Source organism: Rhinopithecus roxellana, chromosome 15 (genome assembly GCF_007565055.1).
Source record: "Rhinopithecus roxellana isolate Shanxi Qingling chromosome 15, ASM756505v1, whole genome shotgun sequence".
Classification (NCBI taxonomy): domain Eukaryota; kingdom Metazoa; phylum Chordata; class Mammalia; order Primates; family Cercopithecidae; genus Rhinopithecus; species Rhinopithecus roxellana.
Genome location: NC_044563.1, coordinates 54,410,864 through 54,430,386, shown reverse-complemented (window position 1 = coordinate 54,430,386; position 19,523 = coordinate 54,410,864). Strand labels below are relative to the sequence as shown.

The following is a 19,523-nucleotide window of genomic DNA, read 5'->3' as shown; positions in this document are numbered from 1 at the left end:
TGGTCAATACTTGAAAAGACAGATGCTTAACATCACTTGTCAATAGGAACTAATAATTACAATGAGATGCTGCTATTAAAAAAAAAAAAAAAACAGAAACAAGTGTTGGTGAGGATGGGAAGCAACTAGAGTCCCTGGATATTACTAGAAGGAATATAAAATGATGCAACTGCTGTGGAAAACAGTATGTGCTTCCTCAAAAAATTAAACACAGAATTACCACATATGATCCAGCAATTCCACTTCTAGATTAAAAGAAGGGAAAGCAGGGACTCAAAAGATATGTGTACACCCAGTTCATGGCAGCATTATTCACAATGTCCAAAAAGTGGAAGCAATTCAAGTGCCCACTGATGGATGAATTGATAAACAAAATGTGGTATACACATACAATGGACAATTATTCAATAATTTATTATTATTAAAAGGAAGAAAATTCTGACATACACTACAACAGTGGTTCCCAACCTTTTGGCACCAGGGACCGGTTTCATGGAAGACAATTTTTCTACAGGAGGTGGGCTGGGGGGATGGTTTTGGGATGAAACTGTTCCACCTCAGATCATCAGGCATTAGATTCTCATGAGGAGTATACAACCTAGATCACTCACATAAGTGGTTCACAATAGGGTTTGTGCTCCCATGAGAATTTAATACTGCCATTGATCTGACAGGAGGTGGAGCTTGGGCAGTAATGCTCACTCAGGTGGTAATGCTCACTCGTCCCTGCTCACCTCCTGCTGTGCAGCCCAGTTCCTAACAGGTTACAGACCAGTAACAGTCCTTGGCCCGGGGGTTGGGGACCCCTGTAACATGGATGAACTTTGAAGATACTATGCTATATGAAATAAGCCTGTCACAAAAGTGCAAGCATTATATGATTCCTCGGATATGAATGATCAAATTCATAAGAGACAGATAGCAGAATGAGAGATGCCAGGGGCTAAGGGGAAGGAAAAATGCAGTTTAGTGTTTAAAACATACCGAGTTTTAACTGAGAAAGATCAAAAAAGTTCTGGAGATGGATGGTGGTGATGAGTGCGTCACAACAATATGAATGTACTTAATGCCACAGAACTGTATGGTTAAAAATGGTTAAAATGGTAAATTTTATGTTATATTTTGCCACAATAAAAAAGTTCATTAAATGTCTTCACATTCCTTAGTAAAAAATACTATGTTTTGATGATTTGACCATTTTTTAGTAAGATATCTTTAAATGTTCTATATAAAAGAGCAACATATTTGATGTTTTTGGCCTCATTTTCTTTAAATTAAGGAAAAATCAACCTCTTTTTATAAGAAGGTTCCCAATTCAAATTGAGATAGAAATTCAGAATTATATAGTTGGGAAGAGGAGTGGAAGAATATAGAAGAGATTACAAAACAAAGCAAAACAAAACACACAAAAAAAAACCTTGTTTAGGTGTTTCTTCCTCTTTTTTAGTCTCCTCATCCTCTAAGCTGGGACTTTCCCGAGAAGAGTTGTCTTGTTGGCTAGAGTTTTTCAATAGTACAGGATCAATTTGTGCTTTCAGGAGTGCAAGAGTCTCAGCCAACTCGTTTCGATTTCTAAACAAGGAAAAAAATAAGACAGCATAAAAATCTTTTTCCTGCTCTAGAGAACTTTCTGAATAATACTGATAGAAATTAAAAGAAAAAATAAAAATACATTAAGAACATCAAAAACACAGGTACAGCTAGCCCTAATTAATCCTGAATTTTAAAAGCACTAAGAAAAACACATTAAAATATACTGTTCTTCAGAGAGGAATATTAGATTTTCCCCTCTACTGTTTGGAATGACAATGAATATCTCTTTGGTTGAAAAGAAAAGTAGGAACAAAATTAAACAAAAATCAATGTTTAATAACTTTAAAAGTAGTATGTAATCTCTAAGGAGATGAAATCAATGTAAAACTTGATTGCAAAAGTATTTTTTGTTTTGTTCTTGATTCATTTGGAAATAATTCTTTTCTACCTTCAGAGATAACAGCATTTGATATTGCTACAAAATTAAGATCCAGAACTTTCTGAATAATTACAGCAAAACATCAGTTCCAATAACACAATTTAAAAACATAAAAAATTTTGGTAGCTGATTTTATTTTGTTAATAATGGTTTATAACTGATTCAACAATACCAGAACATTCCAAATAAATAAGAGTCTAACGTATAAATTCTACTTAAAAAAAAAAAAAAAAAAAAAAAGGCCGGGCGCGGTGGCTCAAGCCTGTAATCCCAGCACTTTGGGAGGCCGAGACGGGCGGATCACGAGGTCAGGAGATCGAGACCATCCTGGCTAACACGGTGAAACCCCGTCTCTACTAAAAAATACAAAAAACTAGCCGGGCGACGAGGCGGGCGCCTGTAGTCCCAACTACTCGGGAGGCTGAGACAGGAGAATGGCGTGAACCCGGGAGGCGGAGCTTGCAGTGAGCTGAGAGCCGGCCACTGCACTCCAGCCTTGGTGGCAGAGCAAGACTCCGTCTCAAAAAAAAAAAAAAAAAAAAAAAAAAAAAACAAGGCTGGAGTTCAGTGACCTGATCTTGGATCAAGGTAACCTCAAATTCCTGGGCTTAAGACCCTCCACCTCAGCCTCCCAAGTAGCTAGGACTACAGTTGTACATCCCTATACCTGGCAAATAAAATCCCATATTTTTACTAGCAAAAACAAAGGTGTGGTATGGTTAATTTAAATGCCACTTACAACTGAGAAAACTTACTTGGATATTTTTCTTGCTCAGACAAGCAGTGCGTAACGCTGAAGATAAAGAGCGACTCTGGACTAAGAGTTGGGAAACTTAGTTCTAGATGTGCCACTAGGTTATTAATTAGCAAAAAGATCCTCCAAATTGTGTTCTCAATGTGTGATGTAAATACCTCTAACGCAAAGTGAAAACTGTTAAGATGAAATGACTCTTTTTCTTATCTGTCATGTCACATATATGCCTCCTACCCTCCTCTCCCTTTCCAATTCCATGCCAGCTAGATTCTGCTGCTTTAGAGTAGGAACTCTGCGTTCCAAAGAGCCCCTGGACAAGTCATATATCTCATTAGGCCTCAGCTTTCTTATTTATAAAAGAATGGATTCTCTTGAGTATTACTAAATTGGTCTTCTGAAGAAAGCAGTAAAATTGCCACAGATAAAAATCAGAAATTAAAATGACAACAATTTACTATGCATGAGAATGAAACATACCTGTTCATACATATCATATGAGCATATACAATACACAGTCTAGAATTTTAATTATCTAATATCAAAAGGTAAGACTAGATGTTTTGTCTTGTCTGGTCTTGCCTCCGCTTTACAGAAAGGAAAATTAAGACTCAGAGACTTTATTTACTTTTGGCAAAGATCCAGTCCCCTAATTTCATTACAACCTTCTTCTAACTTAAGGATCTATGCTTTATTACTTCTCATACTCCATTCAGAATTCCATGTTGAAAAAAAAGAAAAAGAGGATTCCATATACAACAAATGGCTCAATCTATTTGTTATTTCTCAAAGTCATGGTGGGAACTGAAGAGTATACTGAAGTTACACAACATACCAATTTTAAAAAGCTTCAAAACGTAAGGGAGCTAATATTTCAATTACTTCCAGTACTTTTTCTTTTTTTTTGAGATGGAGTTTCACTCTTGTCACCCAGGCTGCAGTGCAATGGCAGGATCTTGGCTCACTGCAACCTCCTCCTCCTGGGTTCAAGCGATTTTCCTGCCTCAGCCTCCCGAGTAGCTGGGATTACAGGCACCCATCACCACGCCTGGCTAATTTATTTTGTATGTTTAGTAGAGATGGGGTTTCACCATGCTGGTCAGGCTAGTCTCCAACTCCTAACCTCAGGTGATCTGACTGCCTCAGCCTCCCAAATTGTTGGGATTACAGGCGTGAGTCACTGCACCCGGCCTACTTCCACTACTTTAAGCAAAAAGGGAATTTAGCAGTAAAATTTATTAAAGAACAGCTCCCTAAAAGGCTTTTAATCTGTTTAATGTGTTTAAACACAAGCCTAAGGTAGTGGTTATTATATGAAAACAGAAAACTACCCATCTTTGGGTTTTTCCTATTTTGAATAACGAAAAAAATCCTAAATCTGAGTTAGAGGAAATTTTTATGAATTCCTTCAAATCACATCCAAATTTCTTTTTTTCCTTTTTTTTTTTTTTTTTTTTTTTTGAGACGGAGTCTCGTTTTGTCGCCCAGGCTGGAGTGCAGTGGCGCAATCTCGGCTCACTGAAAGCTCCGCCTCCCAGGTTCAGGCCATTCTCCTGCCTCAGCCTCTCGAGTAGCTGGGACTACAGGCGTCCGCCACCATGCCCAGCTAATTTTTTTGTATTTTTTTTAGTAGAGACGGGGTTTCAGTGTGTTAGCCAGGATGGTCTCCATCTCCTGATCTCGTGATCCATCCGCCTGGGCCTCCCAAAGTGCTGGGATTACAGGCGTGAGCCACTGCACCCGGCCAATCACACCCAAATTTCGTAACACTATCTACAGAATCTTTTAGACTAAGGACCCTAACAACAATCCAGTTGTTTTGCTACCCCTCACTCACTTGTTCTCTGTTCTCCCTACCATTTCTTCTCTCGGGCATGTTAAATCAGATATATCCCTCCAAAATACCAGGCTTTCTTAGGATATCAGGTGACTGATTACACTTCTGCTCTCTTCGCCTCGAATGTGTTCCCCATGGCTAATTCTAATTACTCTCTCCAAGACAACAATAGAATGAATAAACAAAACCTAGTATATCTACATATGGAAATACTATTCAGCCATAAAAAGGAATAAAGTTCTGATTTATATTACATGGATAAACCTTGTAAAGATTATTCTACTTGAAAGTGGTCACATATGGCTGGTGGTGGTTCCCAGCACTTTGGGAGGGCAAGGCAGGCGGATCACCTGAGGTCAGGAGTTCAAGACCAACCTGACCAACATGGAGAAACCCCATCTCTACTGAAAATACAAAATTTTCCGGGTGTGGTGGCACATGCCTGTAATCCTAGCTACTTGGGAGGCTGAGGCAGAATTCCTTGAACCTGGGAGACAGAGGTTGTGGTGAGCTGAGATCATGCCATTGTGCTCCAGCTTGGGCAACAAGAACGAAACTCCGTCTCATAAAAAAGAAAAAAAAAGAGAGAGAAAGTGGCTGCACACAAAAAGTCACATATTATATAATTCTATGTTTATAAAATGTTGAGAATAGTCAAATTATAGACACAGAAAGACTGGTGGTTGCTAAGGGCTAGGAAAAGGGAGAACGAAGAATAACTGCTAATGGGTACTGGGGTTTTCTTTTTAGGGTGAGAAAAATATCCTGGTGTTAGATAGTGGTACCAGTTGCATAACTTGTTAAAAAAAAAAAACAAAAACCTAAAAACTACTCAATTATACGTATTTTACGAAAAAGCGATGGTGGCTTGGACAAGAATGTAGCTATGAAGGAGAACTGATCAAATTCTACATACAATTATGCATGAAGAGCTGACTGGATTTGCTGTTAGGGTAGATGTGGAGTGAGAGAAAAAGCCAAGTTACAGATGTGCTCCAAGGTTCTGGGCCTTGGGGTTTACACTTGGTATAAAAGCACTCTCTGTAGTCCCACTCTGTTCCTGAAGAAGCACCTGATGGAATCTGGTACAAGGTCTCCATTTGCTAAAATTCTCTCATCATTAATAACCAAACACTATACCACTTGGTTATATTTACATCTTTGCTTATCTTTTTCATTCCTAAAGAAATTCTATCGACATATTCCATAGGGTTGAGCCAGTAAAAGAATGTAGCTGCTATTAACTGAGATGAGATGCTCATATTAGGGTAGAAAGGTTCAAAGTTTAGTTTTGGGCACACTGGTTACTGACTTTGACTTAACCAGATTCTAAACTGTTTCCTATATGTACCTTAAGTTAATTAGACTTCAATGAAATGGAACACATCATCCTAACCATTATTATTGTGAAATATGATTTCTCCCAGCCTAGGAGTTGTTCAGAGTTTGAATTAGTGGTAGGTGCTAAACATTTCAGAAGCAATGAAGAAAAATAAATAAATAAATATTTATTATTAAAGAAACAGAACCCCCTGACCACCCACCTCCCGCTGGCAAAAAAAAAAAAAAGTCAAGCATAGGTATTATCTTCTACCAAGTATGAGCCAAGTATCTGGTTCTTCCACAGCACCTTTGATAATCTCCATCACAGACTTTGTGACTGTATTATTTAAAATTTCCCTGTACCTTTCTTCCATAACAAGAACTCCTTAAGAAATCGGACCAGGTCTTCACATCTACAGAGCATAGCACAGCATAAATATAACAAGTCTTTTGTAAATATTTTAAATATATGATTCCAGAATTGAGCAACAACATTGCAACTTTTTGGTATAAATTCCAAATTATTCAGTAGGAAAAAAAAAAAAATTATGGAGGCCAAGAAAACTGAAGAGAAGCATTAATTAGTAATATCAATAGCAGTACTATTAATCTAAGATGTTAACATTAGTGAATGAGTACTGTGTTCCAAGCATTATTTCCAAGAGTTTTATATTAATTAGTTCATATAATTCCAATATAACCCAATTAAATAGGCATTAAATTATTCTCATTTTATGACTGAGGAAACTGAGGACACATAGAGAGGAATGGTAATTTGCCTAAGGTAAGTTAGTACAATTTAGCAAGACTGAATTTTGAATAGTCTGACTTTAGAGCCCATCTTAATCACTGTGCTATATTAGCAGGTTATATATATATATGGTTTAGAAATGCACTCATACAGTTTGTAATTATGGGTACATGAAAACTGTATACACTATTTCAAATTCAGCTTTTTGAAAATGACTATCAAACCATTATCAATTTTGAAAATATTTTTAATGAGGTATAATTCACATACTGTAAAATAAACATATTTTAAGCACTAAGTTCATCAGTTCTGACAAATGAATACATTGTGTAATCTAGACCACAATCAAGGAATATCACTATTCCCACAAAAATTCCCTCCTGTCCTTTCCTACTGAATTCCTTTTCCCCACCAAAGCAAGAAGAAATCAATCTTGATTATGATAACCATAGATGATATGGTTTGGCTGCATCCCTACCCAAATCTCATCTTGAATTGTAACTCCCACAATTCCCACGTGTTGTGGGAGGAACCCAGTGGGAGGTAACTGAATTATGGGGTGTGTCTTTCCTGTTCTGTTCTTGTGATAGTGAATGAGTCTCATGAGATCTGATGGGTTTAAAAATGGGAGTTTCCTGCACAAGCTCTTTCTTTGCCTGCCATCACTGATGTAAGACATGACTTGCTTCTCCTTGCCTTCTGCCATGATTTTGATGCCTCCCCAGCTACGTGGAACTATGAGTCTAATTAAACCTCTTTCTTTTGTAAACTGCCCAGTCTTGTCTTTATCAGTGGCATGAAAAAGGACTAATACAGTAAACTGGTACCGGAAGTGGGGCGTTGCTGAAAAGGTACCCAAAAATGTGGAAGCAGCTTAAAAAGTGGGTAAAAGGCAGAGGTTGGAATAGTTGGAGGGCTTAGAAGAAGATACGAAAAAGTGGGAAAGTTTGGAACTTCCTAGAGACTTGTTGAATGGCTTTGACAAAAATGCTGACAGCAATATGAACAATAAGGTGCAGGCTGAGGTAGTCTCAGATGGAGATGAGGAACTTGTTCCCAAACTGGTGTAAGGGTGACTTTTGTTATGTTTTAGCAGAGACTGGTGGCATTTTCCCCTGCCCTAGAGATTTGTGGAACTTTGAACATGAAGAAGATGATTTAGGGTATCTGGAGGAAGAAATTTCTAAGCAGCAAAGCATTCAAGAGGTGACCTGGGTGCGTTAAAGGCATTGTTTTATAAGGGAAGCAGAGCATAAAAGTTTGGAAAATTTGCAGCATGGCAAGGTGATAGAAAAGAAATCCCATTTTCTGAGGAGAAATTCAAGCTGGCTGCAGAAATTTGCATAAGAAACAAGGAGCCAAATGTTATCCCCAAGACAATGGAGAAAATGTCTCCAGGCATGTCAGAGGTCTTCACGGCAGCCCCTCCTATCACAGGCCTGGAGGCCTAGGAGGAAAGCATGGTTTCGTGGGTCAGGCCCAGGGTCCACATGCTGCGTGCAGCCTAGGAACTTGGTGCCCTGCATCTCAGCCACTCCAGTCATGGCTGAAAGGGTCCAATGTAGAGCTCAGGCCATGGCTTCAGAGGGTGCACGTCCCAAGCCTTGGCAGCTTCCATGTGGTGTTGAACTTGTGAATGCACAGAAGAATTGGAGTTTGGGAACCTCTGCCTAGATTTCGGAAGATGTATGGAAATGCCTAGATGCCCAGGCAGAAGTTTCCTGCAGGGGTGGGGCCTTCATGGAGAACCTCTGCTAGGGCAGTGTGAAAGGGAAATGTGGGGTCAGAGCCCCCACACAGAGTCGCTACTGGGGCACCACCTAGTGGAGCTGTGAGAAGAGGACCACTGCCCTCTAGACCCCAGAAGGGCAGATCCACTGACAGCTTGCACAGTGTGCCTGGAAAAGCCACAGATACTCAATGCCAGCCCATGAAAACAGCCAGGAGGGAGGCTGTAGAGGGGCGCAGCTGCCCAAGACCATGGAAACCCACCAGTTGCATCAGCATGACCTGGATGTAAGACAGTCAAAAGAGATCATTTTGGAGTTTTAAGATTTGATTGCCCTGCTGGATTGCGGAATTGCATGGGGCCTGTAGCCCCTTTGTTTTGGCCAATTTCTTCCATCTGGAATGGCTGTGTTTACCCAATGCCTGTACTCCCACTGTATGTATCTAGGAAGCAACTAACTTGCTTTTGATTTTACAGTCTCACAGGAAGAAGCGACTTGCCTTGTCTCAGATGAGATGCTGGATGTGGACTTCTGAGTTAATGCTGAAATGAGTCAATACTTTGGGGAACTGTTGGGAAGGCATGATTGGTTTTGAACTATGAGAACATGAGATTTAGGAGGGGCCAGGGGCAGAAAAATATGGTTTGGCTGTGTCCCCACCCAAATCTCATCTTAAATTGTAACTGCCACAATTCCCACGTGTTGTGGGAGGAATCTGATGGAAGGTGATTGAATTAAGGGGGCAGGTTGATTTCCTGTGAGTGAATGAGTCTCACGAGATCTGATGGTTTTAAAAACAGGAGCTCCCTGCATAAGCTCTTTCTTTGCCTGCTGCTATCAATGAAAGGCATGACTTGCTCCTTCTTGCCTTCTGCCATAATTCTGAGGCCTGCCCAGTCACATGGAACTGTAAGTCCAGTTAAACCTCTTTCTTTTGCAAATTGCCCAGTCTTGCGTATGTCTTTATCAGCAGCACGAAAATGGACTAATACAACAGATTATTAGCTTTATTAATTCTAGAACTTATCACAAATGCAATCAAACAGTATGTGCTTTTTTCACATACAAGGAATTTTGAGACAAATCCATACAGTTTCATAGATCACCCCTTTTTATTGCTTAGTAATAATTCATTGTATGAGTAATGTTAAGAATAAAGATGCTATGAACGTTCTTATACAAGGCTTTTTGTAAACATGCTTTCATTTCTCTAATATAAATACCCAGAAATGAAATTTATAGGTTATGGGATAACAGTTTGTTAACATTTGAAGAAACTGCAAAACTGTTTCCCAAAGTGGTTGTATCATTTTACATATACAACAAAGTGTTAAGAGTTTCAGTTGGTGCATATCCTTGCTAACATTTGGTGCTGTAAGCCATTTTCGTTTTACTAATTCTAATGGAAGTAAGATAATACCTCATTGTGGTTTTAATTGGAAATTCTACAATGAATAATGATGCTAAGCACTTTTTCATATGAATACTGGCCATATGTATATATTCTTTATGAAGTAACTGCTCAACAGTCTGCATATAACTTTGTATTCCTTAGTATACTCGATATAGAAGTACTTTCTGTAGTCCCACTAAGATCCTGAAGAAGCTTGTGATCGAATCTGGTCTAAGGTCTTTATTTGCTAAAATTCTCTAATCATTAATAACCAAACACTACTACCTTGTTATGTTTACATCTTTGCTTATCTTTTTTTTTTTTTTTTTTTTTGAGACACAGGGTCTCACTCTGTTGCCCAGGCTAGAGTGCAGTGGTACAATCACAGCTCACTGCAGCCTCAAGCTCCTGGGCTCAAGCAACCCTCCCACCTCAGCCTCCCAAGTCACTGAGACTATAGGCAAGTGCCACCACACCTGGCTGATTTTTGTATTTTTTGTAGAGACAGGGTTTTGTCTTGTTGCCTCAGCAGGTCTCAAACTGCTGGGTTCAAGCAAACTGCTCACCTCAGCCTCCCAAAGTGCTGAGGTTACAGGTGTGAGCCATCGTGCTGAGCCCATCTTTTTCATTCCTAAACAAATTCTATTAACATACTTTATGGGGTGAATAAAATCACTTATTACATCATATTTGATTAGACGTAAAATTGGTTTTTCTGTACTTTTATCTTCTTTCATTGAGGCCTAAACTAGACATGAAATAATACTTTTGTGGCAATTCTGTTTTAAACATTAACCGGAATAAGTAGGACACTGGCTGAAGCTTAAATATTTTGGTATTGAAACCTGTTATAATACTAGGTTGAGCCATATGAAATCACCATTTTTACAGGTCAAAATGTTCAAATGTTAACAATTTCATATGGTTTCATGAAACTTAACTACTTTTATTGTTTTGTAAATCACATACTAAATCTTGTTTCAACTTAAAGTATAATTCTTTATATATGAGTTAATTGCGTCCTATCTATTCATCTAATATATATTTATATTATTAATTTTGCAACTAGCAGAAATGGAAGTTGCTACATAACAGTACAAATTTTAAGACTGTGGTGATGTTATGGTATGAAATTTTCAGTAGAAGATCAACTATGTAAAATTATCCCTTTTTGGTGGATTCTCATTTTTTAAAAAATTCCATTTGATTTTTAATTTACAAAGTTCAGTTATATTTCTAAATTTATCAATCATTAAGAAGGCTGACTTACTGGCTTTAGAAAACAGAACCCTAAAGACCAGATAATTTTTGTTATATAATGCTCTTTTAAGAATCAGGTAGAAATATGTTTCCAACATCAGCTGATCACCAAGAAAATAATACTGTTACTTTAAAGAAATTGTTTTAAGAAAAAACAAGAGGCTTTTAATTTACTAGTAAAAAATAATATTTACTAGCTAAGAAGAGCACCTAAATGCAACCTATTAAATGAAAAAGTCAAAGTCAAAATCTTATTTGCTTTACTTGTTCTTTCAACTTGATTTTCTCTTTTCTTTTTTTTTGAGATGGAGTCCACTCTGTTTCGCCAGGCAGGAGTGCAGTGGCGTGATGTCCGCTCACTGCAACCTCTGCCTCCTGGGTTCAAGTGATTCCCCTGTCTCAGTCTTCCGAGTAGCTGGGACTACAGACACGCACCACAACGCCCAGCTAATTTTTGTATTTTTAGTAGAGATGGGGTTTCACCATGTTGGCCAGGATGGTCTCGATATCTTGACCTCGTGATCTGCCCGCCTCAGCCTCCCAAAGTGCTGGGATTACAGGCGTGAGCCACCACGCCCGGCCATCACTTGATTTTCTAAAAGAATCTCTTGCTGAAAAGATTAGTGCCTCTTACAAAACTCCACTTCACATAAACTTGCATGTTCAATTGAAAAATGCTTTGACAACATCTATCAGCCTTAAGATAATCATTCCCCTGCAATGTAAAACAAAAAACAAACATTCTTGCTCCTGTCAAACTCAGTTCTGCTTCCCCATAATTTGAATCCAGTGATCCTGGCTCAGCCTTTGAGATATTCTTCCACAAATCTATCTTCTAAATGTCCGAAGACATTTATGTCTGAGTAAATTTCTGCTAGATAAAGCATTTTCAGTTCATTCAATCGTCTTCTTTGTGGTTGTTCCCATAATGGACTTCACTATATTAATGTTTCTTTTTTTTTTTTTTTTTTTTTTTTGAGACGGAGTCTCGCTCTGTCGCCCAGGCTGGAGTGCAGTGGCCGGTTCTCAGCTCACTGCAAGCTCCGCCTCCAGGGTTTACGCCATTCTCCTGCCTCAGCCTCCCGAGTAGCTGGGACTACATTAGCTGGGACTACAGGCGCCCGCCACCTCGCCCGGCTAGTTTTTTTTTTGTATTTAGTAGAGACGGGGTTTCACCGTGTTAGCCAGGATGGTCTTGATCTCCTGACCTTGTGATCCGCCCGTCTCGGCCTCCCAAAGTGCTGGGATTACAGGCTTGAGCCACCGCGCCCGGCCTAATGTTTCTTTTAGAGTTTGCCATTCAAACAGAAATACCATGCTCCAGGGATGATCTCATCCAAGTCAAATGAGATGATGCCTCACATTATTTTAGGCACTAAATATATATTAGTGACAACTAAGATCCTTATCTCTATGAGGAGGCAAAAATCATTACAATGTTTTCTACATTCAATCTTTGCAACGAGAGACCTATGTGAACAAGACAGTTTACTATGTTTGTCAATAACAGTTCCACTGTGTTGGGTTAAAGCTAATTGGAATGTCATGTCATAGTACATCTCATTTATAATAAGCATAAACACATGCAACTGAAAATTTGAGATAAATTACCGTCCTTCCCCAGAAAATATGCATTTAATATTCACCTAAAATCTATTCCTTACAAGTTGAGGCCTTTCACAGGTGCCTGCAGCCCCTCTTACAGATCTTAGAGCCATACTATTCACTATTACATCACCAATTGTTTAGCATAGTACCTATTACACAGGCACCGATGTAACAGAATTTATAAATTTAATGAAATAAAGGAATGTTAGTATGACAATCAGGTGTTGAAAAATTGAATTTCATTATACAAAACCAGAGAGTCAATAAACCAAATGATTTCTGAATGGTCCCAAATATTTCTACATTATTTGGGCAATGTTCCCTGGCTCACTGTAAATAGAAATATATGTATTAATAGATGCCATCAAAATGGCTAAAAATAACCTGGCACCACTTTCTAAAGAAATTTGTGGTTGTGAAAATGAGAAAAGTATAGGACGGGCCTGGAGGCTCACATCTGTAATCCCAGCACTTTGTGAGGCCACAGCAAGTGAATAGCTTGTGCTCGGGAGCTCGAGACCAGCATGGTCAATGTGGCGAAACCCCGTCTCTACTAAAAGTACAAAAATTAGCCAGACATGGTGGTTCACACCTGTAATCCCAGCTACTTGGGAGGCTGAGGCAGAAGAACTGCTTGAACCTGGGAGGCAGAGGTTGCAGGGAGCTGAGATTGTACCACTGCACTCCACACTCCAGCCTGGGTGACAAAACGAGATCTTGTCTCCAAAACAAAAAAAGGGAAAACTGTGTGTAGGCATTATTCTACACAAGCATCTCCTTCTAAACAATTGCCACATACACCATTTTGTTTATCAAAAACAAATTTTAACAAATGGAAAGAAGTTTTGTGTGTGTTGGGGTGTGTGTGTGTGTTTAAAAAGGGCAGAAGCCCAAGGAATAAAACATGGAGAAATGGTCAAGCATGAGAAGAGGTGAAAGCAACACCACGGAAATTTTCCGACTGCTAATAGGTATTTCTTTAGTGAATAAACTAAATTTCAGTCTTTGGAATTAGAAAGGTTTTGTAAGAAAAGCGAATAGTTGGCCGGGCACGGTGGCTCACACCTGTAATCCCAGCACTTTGGAAGGCCAAGGCAGGCAGATCATAAGGTCAGGAGATCGAGACCATCCTGGCTAATACAGTGAAACCTCGTCTCTACTAAAACTAAAAAAAAATTAGCCAGGCATGGTGGCGGGCGCCTGTAGTCCCAGCTACTCAGGAGGCTGAGGCAGGAGAATGGCATGAACCCGGGAGGCGGAGCTTGCAGTGAGCCAAGATCGTGCCACTGTACTCCTGCCTGGGCGACAGTGAGACTCTGTCTCAAAAAACAAAAAACAAAAGAAAAGGGAATAGTTAAAAAGTTAAAAAGGTGGAAATAAAAAGAGAAAAGGTTTATTGAGCATGTATTACAGTGCCAGCACCATTTCTCATACATTCCTTATCACTTTCATTTTAAAGTATAGGAATGTAACTCTCAGAAAAATTAAGTACAGTTAGCCCTCCATATCCACAGATCAAAATATTTAGAAAAAAATAAACTAAAGCTAATACAATAAAAATACAAACTAAAACTACAGTATAACAATTTTATACCTAGCATTTACATTGCATTAAGTATTATAAGTATATGGGAGGATGTGCACAAGTTATACACAAATATTATGTAAAGGGCTTAACCATTTGCAGATTTTGTTATCCATGAGGGTCCTGGAACCAGTGCCCCATGAATACCAAGGGACAAATGTGTCTACAGATGGTAAGTGGATGAACCCAGATTCAAAAATAACTATTAACTCTAAAATTTCACATCATGCATTAAGGTATAATCTACTTACAACAGTATACATTAGACCTTTTTTGTTTTTTGAGATGGAGTCTTGCTCTGTTGCCCAGGTTGGAGTGCAGTGGCGTGATCTTGGCTCACTGCAAGCTCTGCCTGCTGGGTTCAAGCGATTCTCCTGCCTCAGCCTCCCAAGTAGCTGGGATTACAGGCGTGTGCCACCACATCCAGCTAATTTTTTTGTATTTTAGTAGAGATGGGGTTTCGCCATGTTGGCCAGGATGGTCTCGATCTCCTGACCTCGTAATCCGCCCACCTCAGCCTCCCAAAGTGCTGGGATTACAGGCGTGAGCCACCGTGCCCAGCCTTTCAGTTCTTTTTATTTTGAACTCCTCTCATAAATTACACCTCTGCCTCACAGGTTCAAGCAATTCTCCTGCTTCAGTCTCCCGAGTAGCTGGGAGTACAGGTGTGTGCCACCATGCCTGGCTAGTTTTTTGTATTTTTAGTAGAGATGGGGTTTCACCATGCTAGCCAGGCTAGTCGCGAACTCCTGACCTCATGATCCTCCCGCCTCGGCCTCCCAAAGTACTGAGATTACAGATGTGAACCACCGCACCCAGCCCATGAGACATCATTTTAAACAACTGTGACTGATCAATAGTAATCGTTATTTCACTGTCATATTTTCTTCATCTACAAAGAAGAAAAGAATGTTTTAAACAACTACACAAGGTTAATATGGGAAATAATAGAAACAGTGGTATAATGTCATGAATAGATCATATTTGGTCTTTGTATTCAAAGGAGAAATGGTAAATAAATTTTAGTTTAGGACTACTTTGTTTACTTGTGTTTAGCAAATTAATTACAAGGAAAATAATGTAATGATACATGCTTATAAAACAATCTCCCATGAGATTAATCAATATACATTTATTCTTAGGAAATGAAAATTGAGCTTTTCTATGGCTTATTTCTTCAAAGCGTTAATAAATAATCACTAAAAGAAATTGCTGAATTTCAAAATGGGACAAAAAACAGATATGAGTTAATGTCAAGAAAGTTTTTCATAAGCTAGCGGTTAGATAGCTATGAGTTTTCCCTACTTTATAGGACCCCTGATATCTTCCAAATTAATATATACTGTATTTGTGGAATATTTCTAAATAATAAAGTTACAGTGACAGAAAACTAAAGACACAAAGATTCTGTAATAATGGTTCTAGTATTACAGGGTTTTTTTTAAAGTTATATTTCATTGTTATATATTAAATGTTTCTGTTCAAATATATTTGTCAACACAAATTAAAAAATCAAGATTTTTAAAAAGAGAACTATGACAAAAAAGTGCAACGTTCCCAAGATTTCCTCAGAACTCCAATAAAGAAATGTATGCACAGCAAATAGAATATATACTGTGTCAAGATGAAATGAATAAATTAAAATAATTAGAACTAGTTAACGCTGAATAGAAAACTACAGCTAAAGGCTGGGCGCGGTGACTCACGCCTGTAATCCCAGCACTTAGGGAAGCCGAGGCAGGTAGATCACTTGAGGTTGGGAGTTCGAGACCAGCCTGACCAACATGGAGAAACCCCGCCTCTACTAAAAATAACAAAATTAGCTAGGCGTGGTGGCACATGCCTGTAATCCCAGCTACTCGGGAGGCTGAGGCAGGAGAATCGCTTGAACCCAGGAGGCGGAGGTTGCAATGAGCCAAGATTGCATCATTGCACTCCAGCCTGGGCAACAAGAGCGAAATTCTGTTTAAAAAAAAAAAAAAAGAAAACTACAGCTAAATAAGAACCAAACAATGCTTTTCTTGTGCTTTTGTCTAACAATGTATTTTTCTGTCCATATAACTATTCAGATTCTGGCTTCCTGATGTATAAGGTATGTGTATATAATATGGACTGAACTGCTGAATATTTTCATTTACTTGACAAATAAAAAACTAAGTGCGCACTATGGATACTATGCTGGATACTAGGTGAGGCCTTGAAAACTCCCAAAACCCACAAACAAAAAAATCACTTCTGTCTCACAGATAACATCCTAGTTTTTAAACGAGATCAATGTATAAAACACATAAATAAGTGTAAAAAGGTTTAGATACCTGACAATGCATTTCCATGAAGAGCCATCTTGATCATCTTGTTCTTCTATGTACATTCTGACATTGTGATCTTGATCCAATTGGTACCAGTACATGAGGCCATCTTTGTCTCGCCCAATTGGCTGGAGACGCATAGTATCGGCATCCTCCTCATTAATAATATTCTTGAATTTGAGATTGTCATCAAACTGACACTCGCAGAGGTACTGAAAAATAGTCATAACACGGCTTAAAATACTTCAAAAATATTTCTCCATCACAATAAATATGATACAACCGTAGAACTGATTCAGGGAAAGCAGTGGACAGAACACACATGCTGCATTCCTTCTTTCACTATCCTCTCCCCACTTTCATACATACTGTTTAGAATAGCCAACATTTTAAGGAACATTTTATATTAACACCATACCAATTTATAGGTTTAACACAATCACTGACACACAAATCAAGTTTTATTTCAAAAGGAATGAGCCAGTTTGCACTAAAAACTCCCAAATCATCTCATGGTGTAAGATTTTCTGTTTTAGGCCAGGCACAGTGGCTGACACTTGTAATCCCAGCCCTTAGGGAGGCCAAGGCAGGAGGATCGCTTGAGTCCAGGAGTTAAAGACTAGCCTGGGCAACATGGTGAAACCCTGTCTCTACAAAAAATACAAACATTGGCCAGGTATGGTGGTGCACGCCTACAGTCCCAGCTACTCTGGGAGGTTGAGGATGAGGTGAGCTATGATCTCACCACTGCACTCTGGCTCGGGCAACAGAGCAAGACCCTGTCTCAAAAAAAAATTTTCTATTAAAAAAGTTTCGGCCGGGCGTGGTGGCTCAAGCCTGTAATCCCAGCACTTTGGGAGGCCGAGACGGGCGGATCACAAGGTCTGGAGATCGAGACCATCCTGGCTAACACAGTGAAACCCCGTCTCTACTAAAAAATACAAAAAACTAGCCGGTCGTGGTGGCAGGCGCCTGTAGTCCCAGCTACTCAGGAGGCTGAGGCAGGAGAATGGCGTAAACCCGGGAGGTGGAGCTTGCAGTGAGCTGAGATCCGGCCACTGCACTCCAGCCTGGGTGACAGACCGAGACTCCGTCTCAAAAAAAAAAAAAAAAAAAAAAAAAAAAAAAAAAAAAAAAAAAAGTTTCATGTAGTTTTTTCCCATTTTCCTTATTTAAAATGACAAATAAAAATTGCATATATTTATGGTATACACCATGGTATTCTGATATATGTGTCTAGTGTGGAATGGCTAAATCAAGCTAAGAAACACATCTACTACTTAATGTATTTAGAATTTTTAGTGGTGAAAACATTTAAAATCTAGCCCCTTAGCAATTTTCAAATATACTTTATATTGTTATCACCTACACTCACCATGTTGTACAACTGATCTCCTGAACTAATTCCTCCTGTCTGACTTTTTGTAGCTTGGGCCAATATCTCCCCAGTCTACCCCTCACCTCCCTAATCCCTGGTAATCACCACTCTACTCTGATTCTATGAGTCTGACTCTTAGATTCCACATTAAGTAATATCTTGGGGTATTTCTTTCAGTGCCTGGCTTATTTCACTTAACATAATGTCCTCCAGGTTCAACCTTATTGTGATTAATGCTGCAGTGAACACGGGAGTGCAGACACCACTTCAAGAAACAAATTCTACTTCCTTTGGATATATATCCAGTATTACGATGCTGAATTATATGGTAGTTCTATTTCAAATTTTTTGAGGAACCCCCATGCTATTTTCCATAATGGCCAAACTAATTTACATTCTCACAATCAGCACACAAGGGCTCCCTTTTCTTTCTTGAGACAGAGTCTCATTCTATCATCAGGCTGGAGTGCAGGGGCGTGATCTCGGCTCACTGCAACCTCTGCCTCCTAGGTTCAAGCGATACTGCTGCCTCAGCCTCCCGAGTAGCTGGGACTACAGGGGTGCGCCACCATGCCCAGCTAATTTTTGTATTTTTAGTAGGGACAGAGTTTCATCATGTTGGCCAGGATGGTCTTGATCTCTTAACCTCGTGATCTGCCCGCCCCAGCCTCCCAAAGTGCTGGGATTACAAGCATGAGCCACCGTGCCTGGCCTCAAAGGTTCCCTTTTCTGTACATCTTTACCAAACTTGTTATCTCTTGTCTTTTTGATAATAGCCATCTAAACAAGCACGAAGTGATATTCCATTGTGGTTCTAAAATGCATTTGCCTGATAATTAGTGATACTGAGCATTTATTCATATATCTGTTGGCCATTTCCTACGTCTTTTTCTGAGAAATGTCTATTGAAGTCCTTTGCCCATTTTAAAATCAGATTGTTTTCTTGCTGTTGTTTGAGTTCTTTATATGGTTTGAATATTGAACTCTTCTAGTAGTTTTATACTTTCGGGTCTTATATTTAAGTCTTTAATCCGCTAAGATAATTTCTGTGTATGGTGTAAGATAATGGTCTAATTTCATTCTCCTGCATGTGGATGACCAGTTTTCCCAGCACCATTTATTGAATAGACTGTCCTTTGCCCAGCGTGTAATCTTGACACCACTGTCAAAAAGCGACTGACCATCAACACGGGAGTTTGTTTCTGGGCTTTCTGTCCTGTTCCAAAGGTCGGTGTATCTGCTTTTTACCAGTACCATGTTGTTTGATTACTACAACTTAGTAGATTCTGAGATCAGGTAGCATGATACCTCCAGTTTTGTTCTTTTGGCTCAAGACTGCTTTGGTTATTCAGGTTCCTGTGGTTCCATATGAATTTTAGGGTTGTGTTTTATTTCTGTGAACAATGCCACTGGAATTTGATAGGGATTGCAATGAATCTGTAGGTCATTTTGGGCAGTATGGACATCTTAACAAGATTAATTCTTCTAATCCATGAACGCAGGACATCTTTTCATTTGTCTTTTTTTTGAGACAGAGTCTCGCTCTGTTGCCCAGGTTAGGGTGCAGTGGCGCGATCTCAGCTCACTGCAAGCTCCACCTCCTGGGTTCATGCCATTCTCCTGCCT

The 19,523-nt window shown here is 39.2% G+C and overlaps 1 protein-coding gene across 2 annotated transcripts in view; it reads right to left on the bottom strand.

Annotated features, from left to right (window-relative positions):
* Nucleotides 1-19,523, bottom strand: part of RSF1 (remodeling and spacing factor 1) — a 167,764-nt gene that overhangs the window by 66,915 nt on the left and 81,326 nt on the right. For both annotated transcript variants that reach the window (XM_010365781.2, XM_010365782.2), the window contains exons 4-5: nt 16,526-16,731; nt 1,418-1,572 (exon numbers count right to left, since the gene is read on the bottom strand). In XM_010365781.2, the coding sequence (XP_010364083.2) occupies nt 1,418-1,572; nt 16,526-16,731 (361 nt within the window). The remainder of the gene's footprint in view (nt 1-1,417; nt 1,573-16,525; nt 16,732-19,523) is intronic.